Genomic DNA, 11,563 nt, shown 5'->3' with positions numbered 1-11,563 from the left:
GCACAGGCAGCCTGCTGTGAGACCCTGAATTATGAGATTTGTCTCAGCTGAATGACTCATTGTCATGGCAACACTTACACTTGATGCTTTGAGTATTCACACACAAGATCCATATGTCCATGCAGAGTTAAGCTGCATCTTTGTAAACCAGTGGAATAAACTCATGAAGATGCTGAAGGTGGAAGACAGGCACCAACCGAGGGTGAATTTCCTGATAGTGAAACTTTGCAATCCTGACTTACTTCACACAGTTTGTAGGAGACTAAACTTAAATTATGCCAACATCAGCAGCATGCACTCAATAAGGCATTAAAGGTTGATTAAAATGATCCGCTTTTTTAGTCAAGAACAGTGTTAAAGATTCAAAATGGCATACTGGGACAAATCCCAGTGGGTGGGTGCATTCGTGGGCTCCAGGACCATCACCGTCTGCGTGCTGCATGCATGTTCTGAGACTGGGCTTGCTGGCCAATCACATAATGTGCCATATCACAAAGCTCAAATCATCTCAAACTGCTTTCTTTAACATGACAATGAGTTCACTGCACTCAAATGGGCTTCCACAGTCACCAGACTGGCATCATGGATGTGCAGTCAACAAATCTGCAGTGACTGCATGACACTCTCATGTCAACATGGACCAAAACCTCTGATGAATGTTTCCAGCACATGAAGAATGAAGGCAAAACAGGGTCCAACCCGGTACTACCGAGGTGTATCTAATACAGATGGAAAGTGTACGTTTCATTATTCAATTTCAACATTTGTCGAGAAATGTTGTCAGCTTTCCCAAAAATCAACTGGATATGCATTCTTGGCATGTGCATGCTTGTCTGTGTGTTTGTGTGTGAGACTGGTTGCCAGAGAATGTGCTTAAGTATTTGGCCAGTGAGACTTCTCCAGATTAGCAGTACTTGGAAAAGTCTTTCCCACATGCCCCATGAAAGGTAGGCAGAGAGGAAATAGAGAGACACTGTTGCAGGGTGGCGATAGCTTCAATAGAATCGAGCCCTTTATGCGCTGTTGAAGTCACATTCGTGTCCCTCAGTAATTACCATTAAAGTGCTGTCGAGCAAGGCGCCGCTCCCCGCCCTACAACTGTCCAGAGGAGCAGGAGCTGTGAATACTGGGCTGCTTGTAGGTGTGAGAGTGTGACTCGCCCCGGGAGGACGAGCTGTGTTCATTCTGCACACTAAATGAGGTGGAAACAGTCTTACACTTTTTCATCTCATGTCCAAAAACTGACCTTTTGAGAGATTTTTTTTTTTAAATTACCCAAATATATGAAGAGTTTAAAAGCAAGAGTGCCAACAAAACAACACCAACATGCAGAAAAACAGCAGCCAGTAAGACTCATTTCAGCAGTGTCTCTTTTTATTACAGACTGTTGTCCTCTTAACATGTCAATATGTTTACATGCATGTTGTGCACTCTCTACATACTCCAGCAACAAAGAAGTAAAGAACCTTTTGAGCCTGAAATTGAATGTATGACCCTTTTCTCCACCTACAAGCACTCCCCCAGACTGCTGCTGTAAATTGGGCACTTCATTTATGTGATATTCTCAGTCAATGCGCCTTGTTAAATCAAGATTAACTTAATGGAGATACAGTAGTGGCTTCTGCCTCTAATGTTCTGCAGCCCTACAATGATTAGGATTTCTCCAGGCCAGCTAGCCAGTGATACACTCACTCTCCATGAGTCAGTAATGTATACATAATAGCCCTGCTTTGTCCTGTGATACAGGTGATACAGACAGTATGTGAGTGATTATGTGAAGAAACAATTGCACAGCGCATCTTCATTTTTTCTCTTCAACGTGAAGGAAAAGTCTAATATAGCAAATTTGCTGTCCTGCTGCAAGAAGTGCGAACACAACAGGCATTCGTCAAGGAAAATGTGATTACAGGCGGCATCAATGCATGCAAAGTCAAGCTTAAAGGAGATGAATTAAGCGAGGTGGATACAACAAGTGTGAACTGAGGTGAAGAAGAGCTCAGCTTCAGGTTGGGCGAGAAATTGTCCTGACGCAGGAAAGCGAGAGCCAATGAGCTTCAAGCAGGACTCACATGACAAGCTGGGTTCATATGCAAAAAGTCCAGAGAGATGGCAAACAAATCTATTGATCATAACTTCTATCATTATCGTCCTTCCTAGAATAGAGTTTTGATAGCTTTTTCCAATCCAATCCCCTCTGAATCCATTACTGCATCTATTTATCTGGAATTCGTCATCTTCGTGTGGCATTCTTCAAGCCTGTCCTGACTCATTTTTTGTCTCGCTGCAAGAAAGAAAGGCAACCATCAGCGAAACAGATTGCGGATTTTTTGTACGTAGAACCTGAAGACTGAGAGGCTGCACGTGGAGGGCAAGCGACCAGTTTATACTTTGACATGATGCATGCCACAGCAGACGCATCTTAAAGCAAGGTTAGTTGCTTCACTCGCTTTGCTGTCACTCACTGTTTTTACATTGCAATGCAAATTTGCTATTGGGCCATTTGACAAACTGATTGACTTGCTAATTGGTTGCAGCTACTCAGACCCACCTGGAGAAACACCATATAGCTCAAGCCACACACTGTACTTGCTCATATCAAATATGATAATATGTAGACTACTAGAATATAGACAATACCTCCCCTGTATAATGTCATAATTAATAATTATAATGTTTACATAACTGCATAATGTGTAATGTTAAACATCACATATGTGCAATTAAACACTCATTTTGGGATATTTCATGATTTCATGTTGCTTTAATCAAGAAGCCAGACAGTTTTCTTTCCTTAATATGAATCTCTAGGCTGCTTTAAGACACAGACTCTTCCTTGAGATCAGGCAATGACGAGAAGCTGAGTGCAGCACGCATCATCACATCCTCTCATATTTAAAGTTTTTGAAAAGCCAAATCCATCGTACTGGGAGTTTCATGTTCAAGTATGCGACTCAAAGACTCGCAGTGCCAAGGTATCGGGTTGTGCCCAACAGAAAGCATTTAGCATTGAGAAATCGACAGACTTCTTGTCTGCTTTGTTTTAAGAGTGAGGAGAAACCAGACGAAACTATGAAGTGCAGGCATGGAGACGTGCTCTCAGTTAACCAAAGTCAATCTCTTCTCTTTCTCACAGTTGCTTCCTAATTTGACAAAGCCCATCTGGAAATCATCAAGAGGTGATTTTGAACAAATTCGTGGATTGACCTCAAACGCTGCAGAATTGTCCATGCATGCATGCATGCATACATACATACGTACACACACACGTTCTACACACAGCCTGGAGCTAGAATTAAGTGCTGTAATTGCTGACAAAACCACAGAGGCCTGACACCGTCTCACCAGAGGAGAAGAGGATGAGGGAAATGGAATGAGCACACACACACGTACGCTCTCTTCTGCTGAAACACACTCGCACGCACGCTGATGAATTCATCTGCGGACTGAATAGCTGGAGGGTGCTAACTGCTCAAATGCTGCAGAACTATGCCGCTTCGGTGCCGGGGGAGTCGAATGTTTCGCCTGCCGTCTGCAGATGCAGAGTGCCCCTCGTCTGTTGACGTGACATTTGTCATTCGGGACAGCCACAACTGGATCCACGGTGGGGCCATGGCTGATTTAAAGCGACAGGCACGCAAGGCCGTCTTATTCATCACAGGGGAGTGGCTCGCGTTCGCCGACTCCCAAATTACCGTCCTATTTGCGGGCCCTGCCCCCAGTACAACCCCACCTATCACCGGCTGATCTATGGCGCGTCAACAAACCCAAACAAGGTGCCATCTTGCCGTGACAAATAGGCAACAAAAGACTTAAGGGCAGGTGGTAATCCTTCCCACATGCTTCACCTGTGTGGTGCTGGAGAATTCATTTTATTGTGCCCACGAGCTGCTGTACAAGCTGTTCTCTATTTCCCTTTTTTTTATTCTCTCTGTCGCTCTCTTTCTCCTCTGTTAGAACATCTTCTCTCCTTCGTCTCTCACTCCTGCAGCTGAACACAGTGTCAAGAAATACTAAAGTGTGTGGCCTTTAAAAAGAAACCCCGCTGGGAGCGAGAAAGAGAAACACTCAAAGAACACTGTTTCCTGACCTCAGGCTGAATTCGGTGGATTTTGCCAACAGAGCCGAGCAAAAGAGCAGGATAGCATATTTTAGAAAGTTTCACGCCGTTTATTAACTTGCGCCTTACCTTGCTGAGCTGGCTGGCCGGTGAGCCGCTGTTGTTGACAGTGTGGCATTTGAAGTTGAGCGACGATTCCCCCGTGGCGTCGCGCTCCCTGCTCCTGTCCTTGTCGGTGTGGGAGTGGCTGTCAGGGAGGGGCGACGTGGCGGACGAGGGGGGCCACTGAAGTGCCATGCAGGACAGGCCAAGAAAGTTAGAGGGCCGGATCAGAAAGGCCTCCAGAGCTATGTTAGCAGATACCTGGAGGCGGGGGGAGGGGTACGCCGAGGATGAGGAGGAGGATGTGGGGGAGCGAGAGGGAGGGCAGAGATTTTTATTTTAGTCATTTAGCAGATGCTTTTATCCCGAGTGACAGCAGAGAGGTTAAAAAATAGACGGAAGCAAGAAGAAACAAAAGGAACCAATTTATCTTTCTCTTGCCTTATTCTAGCTATCTGCTTGAGCCAGATTAACTTCTCATTATTCTCGGCCGCGAGAAAAAAGGTAGAGCTATGGGACATTTAGTCAATTAATCAACCTTTGCCCTGCCCGACTGTGGCTGCGAGTGTCCGTGTTGCTGTTTCAAAGTCCAGCCATACCTTCGAAATGACCTGATTGTCTTCAGCCAGCGCCAGGTCGGCGATACGCTCCACACACTGGACGATCCGGGTGCACGCCCTCGCCTCGTTCTGCGCCATCCACAGGATGTGCTCCTCCACCAGCATCATGTTGCTGGCTATGTCTGATATATAGTCCCCCAGCTGCAGGAACACAGGCAGACACATAAACAAATGGATGCGCTGCACACAGCAACACAAACTGCAAGTATAAAGCCCCCCCCCCCCCCGCACACACATACACACACACACAGACATGAGGAGGCAGACTCATCATGCACATCAATCATATCCGCAACAACAGGCACATTTATAATCTCCAGTCAGAATTGTGAGGGAGGCAATGGTGGCTTCATTCATTATAGGGAGATTTAATTTAGATTAGCAGCTCCAATGGGGCATAATCACTTCCTTGGGATGGCAGTTCGCTATTTACTTACTGTACTTCTCATTGTTGCTTCATTCAACTGTTCTTTATTGGATGAATGAGGGTGGTCTCATCAGCATTGTCTTAGGAATGATAAAACTCTAAGTATCTCCTAGTAATATCTCCTCCCGGGTGACCTATGATGAGTAATTGGACAAGTGAGAGCTAATATTGATTCTTTTCACTGACTAAGCTCAACACCCTTCCCCTCGCACAACCTGACCTTCAGCGTGACGTAAAGCCCTCCGACTGCCTCCGGCCGCAGACGGAAGAGAAGTTCACTTAAGGTGAAGCACGGCCGGCCAAAAAGAGATGCGTCTTCATAACCATAATTGTCATTCAGGTCCAACGCTGCCACGGGCAAGAGGAAAGCATATGAGGTGAAAAGTTAAGCTGTCTGGAATCGATTGAAGGATTGAGGCCAGAACAACAGCATGTTGCCCGCTGCCTATCGCTGACGACCACTGAGGAGTCCTTTTCTGTTCGGGCTCTGAGAAGCCATTGTTAACTCCAGATGAGCAAGTCGACAGTTTTCCTGATAAACCTCGTCCTTTATTAAGGCAACGGCAAATCATTGCTTTCAGAAAACAGAACGACAGTCACAATAGGAGTAGCAGCCTGAGTCCCCTTAAATTGCACGGTAGCAATTTGATAAGCAGCGAAATGCCGGGCTCACTGCAATCTGAGCTGGAGTCCAAAACGTGGGACGATGGCCAAAGAAAGGCTACTATAAGTGGGTCCTTCAAAGCAGGCTCTCAAACTGTGATGCACGCCTCCCCGGCGGGAGTGGGAGGGCTGGCGGCGGGTCACACAGAGAGGCGTGAAGCCACAGTTTGTGTTAAAAATCATACTGCTTCTAGGACTTACACCTCAGTCAAATCCGAGCTCACACAAGTGAAGCACAGACACACAGATTAGATTAACGTAAAGACGCTCCAGTTTTCTCCAGTATTAGAGTAACTGAGTGGTAGTTTACTGTACATCCCAGGGCGACATGCAAACAGGATCTGCTTAACGCTAATTCAGCATTTTTTAATAGCGCAAATTTGCCAAAATGTTAACAAACCTGGGCTCAACTTGTAGCCCACAGGGGGCGCTGAGGGGTGCAGCTGTTTTGTCTCAGTTGGGATACAGAGTCAGACTTTCAGAGTCATGCCTGGAACTAAAGCTTAGATGACATGTTATTCAGTAAGCTGGCTGTGGCGTATCTCTGTGTGATCTTACGTCTCTACGCTTCTCCACCAGCCTTGTCAGCCTCTCCACCAGGTGCGTGACAAAGATGACATCCATGACGTCAGTGAAGTGCGCCGCCCTGCTGGTGAAGGCCACTAACTGCTGGCCTAGCGGCTGAGCGTTGGTGACATTAATAGTTATCTGGAATAAAAAAACAGATGGTACGTAGTAATACTCAGAGAGGATGATTGCACGGTCTATCATCACAATTCAACAGAGACATAACATGAAACAGCTCTGACAGCGTATAATAAATAATGAATCACTGTCATGCTATTTCATTCCATGGATGTAGTTCTGTGAATTTGATTACTTCAGTGTGGCACAGTAATCCCACGAGTAATGACGAATGAAACAGCTCATCCTCAGTCAGTTTGTATTATGTATATAAAGGCTTACATGTACAGATCCGCAAATACCTGCAAGCTACAGATGAATCAGTGGACATGATAGTTTCTGTATTCGAGGAATTATCAACTCTGGCTGTTCTCACAGGCGCGGGAGTCAAATACATGTTGAAGATCTCAGTGATGTGAACTCAAACCTGATTCAATGTAAAGGAGTCTGTGGGTGAAGCTCGATACCTGTGTGAGCTCATGCAGCACGCGGGTCAGCTCACTGGCGTACGGACACTGGGTGTAGTCCTCTTCAGCCCAGCGTCCAGCCCGGTCGCAGCGCCGCCACGCCTTCTTTTCCCGCTGGCCGGAGGGGTGGGGCGCACTGCCAGAGGGGTGGGGGGCAGAGCCGAAGGCGGCAGGAGCGCAGGGCAGGAAGGCCAGGATGCCGGCTAAAGTCTTCGGCCACCTGCCACGCAGCATATCTCCGAGTTATCAGGGATGAAGTGAATTCAGGAATCTACACTCGCTGCACCAGATGGCAATTTCATACTCCCTGTGCTTTGGAAATGACCAATTTACATATTTGATTTAAAGCGAGCTCTAATTATTTACGCAGCAGACTGCCAAATTCTGACACTTGATTGTGAAACAACCTGTTGTCTTATTAATGCATTCTGACTTAATTAGCTTTATTTATTAACCTGATTAATCAACTTTATTGTCTTTCCACACTTTTGCACATTGAAACTAAACATTTTCTTTTTTCTTTTTTTTTTTTTTTTTTACCATTTTTTACACTTAAAGGAGCATTCCACCAATTGTACACATCAAGATCACTTCACTGGTCATGGGGAGGAACACTCAGCCTGTTGCATAATGTATTCTGTGACTCTGGGTGGGCTTTTCTAAAGTCTGAAATTCTATCAAAAATATATACTTTTTGATTTGGAGATGAAGTATTTTAACAGACAGCTTTTGTTATAAACTGGGGTGCAGGGGAGGGTGAAAGACATGGGAACTTAACATCAGGGAAGGTCTAATGGAAGGTGAATTGAATCATGGGAGATGTAGAATTCAGTCTTTTGCAGCTAAAAAAGGCCTGGAAGTTAGGACATCTTAGCCTCTGCTGCTAAATGTTGACCAGGCAATTCTTTAATTTGTCTCTCACAAATCTCCCAACACAAGCAAGTGCAACGCTCGGCTGGCGGAGCGCCCCTTCAGCGTGCACCACAGATGAAAGATGGAAAACGGATTATATATGCAGAGGAAATCTGTTCCTGCCAGTTCCTTCCTAAAGGGGAAATTCAACCTATAGGAGTAATTTCAAGTGTTGCTCATATGGCCATGCAAAGTTCAGTGAAGTCTCTTCTGAAGCAAGAAATGAGACTGTGTCAATAACGTCATCAAGGGCCAACTCTTGGAGCTGCTCCACTGACCAACCTGTTATAGGGGTGATTTCACGGGGAAATGGACTTTCATTTTCTGGGTAATGCCTGTTAGTGTTTCAATAAAATAAAGCTCATTTAAGTGTAAGAAGTCAGCCAAACATTCATAGTCCACTACATTAGCCTCAATTTCCCAGATAATAAAAGAACTGCAGGTTTTGTGTCTTGGTGTTGCTGTGGATTAAATGTCTTATTTGTGTGCTTCTGCAGCCTTAGGAAAGAGTTGTTGTTCTCACACATATTGATCAATTTGTCGACAATAAGAGGAGATACACGTGTCTTACGTTTTGTGCTTTTCTCCTTAAGGCGACGGCAAAATCCTGCTGCAGAAAAGTAGCAGAAGCAATGCTTAATGTGGCAACACTTCTGACTCCATCTAAATGAAAATAAAGGAGCAGAGCACTCAGGAGGCTGCTAATCTGTTCTGAGGGTAGAGACCTGCCATCTCTCTGCTCCCCACCCCGTTCCCCCTTCTTCTTCTCTCCCTCCTTCCACGTTGTTGCAGCAGGAGGAGCAGCTACTTAGTAATAAATGGCGTTAATTTCGCCCCCAACAAAAAAAGGGGGCTCATTTTACAGCCCATTACTCCAATGTTCCGACAGAAACAAAGCCTCTGTGCTTGCTGCACTGGAAGTGGGCTGTAAAGTACGGCGGCTACAAAGGATCGTACATGACAACAGCACACCCACGGGGGAGAGGAGGTGGAGGATGCGAGCGTGTGCTGCAGCTACAAGGTTTCAAGGTGGTCACAAGGAGCGGAGGGCAGGAGAAAAAAGGACTGACTTTGGATGAAGAGACGTGTGGCGTTCGTGCCTCTGTTTAGGAACAAGTCCTTTTTTATGGTCTTGACATAAAGCTGGATGACGCTGAGCCGTGATGTTGTGCGTGGGAGTTTTCATATCACATTTCCACTTATTATTGAAATATATGAACTACCCAAGCTCTACTGTACAAGCTCTCTGACAGCTAATGAGCCGCATCTGGTGCAAGGCAGGCCAGGTGGGGCAGGTTTCTGCCAGGTGGAACAGAAAGCAGCAAGAACCAGACTTATACCTCAACTGTGCTGTTCACAGAGAGAAGATAGCAGACAGAGGGAGCGCTCTGATTTACGGTATTAATTTTATACAGCGGAGTCTGCAATTGAGAATATTTCTGGGGACTTAAATTAGAGGTTAAACTATCACCTTATTTTGCTGGAAATGTCCTGCTAGCATCTTAGAAAACCAGTGATTACCGTCAATTACCGCTAATTACACAGCTGGTGAAAGAAGAAAACATTTGAAATTTAAGGATATGGTTTATATAACCTGCTATTGTTTTTTCTGAAGCAAAAAAATAAAATAAAATAATGTTAGGAAATATGCTCATATGCTTTTTTTCCCAAGTGATAGAAACATAGATGCCACTCTCATGTTTGTATGTATATGGATACGCAGCTACCGCCAGCAGCCAGTTAGCTTAGCTTCACACAGACAGTGGAAACAGGAGGAAACAGCTGGCCTGGCTCTGTCCGAAGGTCACAACATCTGCCTAGCAACACCTCAAAAGCTCACTAATTAACGCATTATATCTCTTGTTTAATTTGCAAAAATGACACGTTGTGGTTTTATGATGGGTTATGGGCTGGATTATTTCTTCTGGCACATAAACCAGAATTCCATTTTTTCTACAGATTAAATAAATGAGATATTATGTTAATCAGCAAGCTTCAGGGTTTTTTTTAGGAGGACAGAGCCAGGCCAGCTGTTTTCCCATTTCCTCTCTTTGTGTTAAACAGTAGTTACCATAAAGACATTAGAGGGGTATTGATTGTTTCATTTAACTCTTGCCAGGAAAGTGATGAGCACATTTTCCAACATGTCAAACTATCCCTTTAAGTCCTCTTCATCCCCTGTAACCAACATGCTAGAGTTGATATTGTTAAGAGACCAGTTAAACCCACACGGTCGAGCGGACGTGACTGCTGAGAGGTGACTCACCTGAAGTCCCCCTTGTTGTTGGTGACTCTGTCGGCTGGGCAGTACGGTGCCGACGTCTCCAGAACAACTATCTCCATTTGCTGAGAAGCGTTGCCACGGGAACTGGTCACCAGGCACTCCCAGATGCCAGCGATGCCCACGTCGATGTTGGAGAGGATGACCTCACTGGAGGAGGAGAACAGAGGCGTGCGTTACATGCGTTGGTGAACTTCTTCTGAGCTTCAAATGCCCTTAAAAGGTTAGTACAAGGTGCAGGATTAGGATTTGGTCTTGGGTTTAGGGTTAAAAGTCCACTGAGGATTGCCTTTTTGTTGGGACTTCAATTTAGGGTGGTTTGGATTATTTTTGGATTAGGCTAAGGATTAAAGTTAGTCATGCAGTGGGGAGGGTTAAGGTTAGAGCAACTGTAGTCCACGGGAGCTGCTCATCCGGATCGAAAACGCGTGTACCTGCGTGTGCGCCACAAAACCTGATTCAGTCAAGAGACCCTCGTGCATGCACGTGTACGCAGCGGTTTAAAATGTTGCCCGTGAGTTAAGACGATCATTACTCATGCTTATCTTTCCTACTTTGTCACAGCGATTGCTATCTCAATGGAAAATGCCTGATTAAACAAAGGATGGTGAAACAGTGACAAAGAGCCAATGCAGGCCATTTGCCAAGGCGACTAATCTTGAGGATTTTAGTCCTTATGAAAAAAAAGGGAGAAAAGCCGGAGGAGATTGCTAAGCAACGGGCATTATCACCATGGAAATGCTACCTCCTTGAGAAATGCCAACTGTTTAATTTCCAAATACAATCCAGTTGTAGTCAAATATACACATTGCAGTTTGTCTACTTAAGGAGCTAACGCCTTTTTTTGTGATTTAATGAAGCTGCGTGTGTTCATAATACAAGTCACAGCGTGCCCACACAATATAAAGTTTTTAAATGTGACAATGCCCCACAAATGGAAGCGAGCGACTGCTGACATTAAAATCAGAAGGGACATGCTGGACAACAAACAGGAATCTTTCAGAGTAAAGGAGACAAGCAGCTGAGCGGCTCTGGTGTGGAGAAGCTGTAATCCCAGGAAAAAAACATTAAGTGCCTTAATTTTGTCTGCTTCTCCCTCGCTCTCTCCTACTCCCTTTTCTATCACAATATATATACTACTAATTATTTTCAGCCTGCCCATGCATGTACCGGGTGAAACGGCATCACAGGACTAACACATTAACACAAACACATTCGCGTCCGCTGGCAATTTCCGGTTCACCTGACCTGCATGTGTTTGGAATACGAAAGAGAACGGGAGCTCTCAACCCACATGAACACAGGAAGAACATGCAAAAAAGGACACAGCCACAAAATGACTTGTGACTG

The 11,563-nt window shown here is 45.1% G+C and overlaps 1 protein-coding gene across 1 annotated transcript in view; it reads right to left on the bottom strand.

The window, feature by feature from the left end:
- The window catches only part of LOC121613993 (adhesion G protein-coupled receptor A3), a 143,559-nt gene that overhangs the window by 87,835 nt on the left and 44,161 nt on the right, over nt 1-11,563 (bottom strand). The window contains exons 8-12 of the mRNA XM_041947751.1: nt 10,199-10,363; nt 7,021-7,240; nt 6,428-6,577; nt 4,759-4,920; nt 4,187-4,420 (exon numbers count right to left, since the gene is read on the bottom strand). Of these exons, the coding sequence (XP_041803685.1) occupies nt 4,187-4,420; nt 4,759-4,920; nt 6,428-6,577; nt 7,021-7,240; nt 10,199-10,363 (931 nt within the window). The remainder of the gene's footprint in view (nt 1-4,186; nt 4,421-4,758; nt 4,921-6,427; nt 6,578-7,020; nt 7,241-10,198; nt 10,364-11,563) is intronic.

This window comes from Chelmon rostratus, chromosome 11 (assembly GCF_017976325.1).
Source record: "Chelmon rostratus isolate fCheRos1 chromosome 11, fCheRos1.pri, whole genome shotgun sequence".
NCBI classification, from domain to species: domain Eukaryota; kingdom Metazoa; phylum Chordata; class Actinopteri; order Chaetodontiformes; family Chaetodontidae; genus Chelmon; species Chelmon rostratus.
This window is presented reverse-complemented; position numbering and strand designations above follow the sequence as displayed.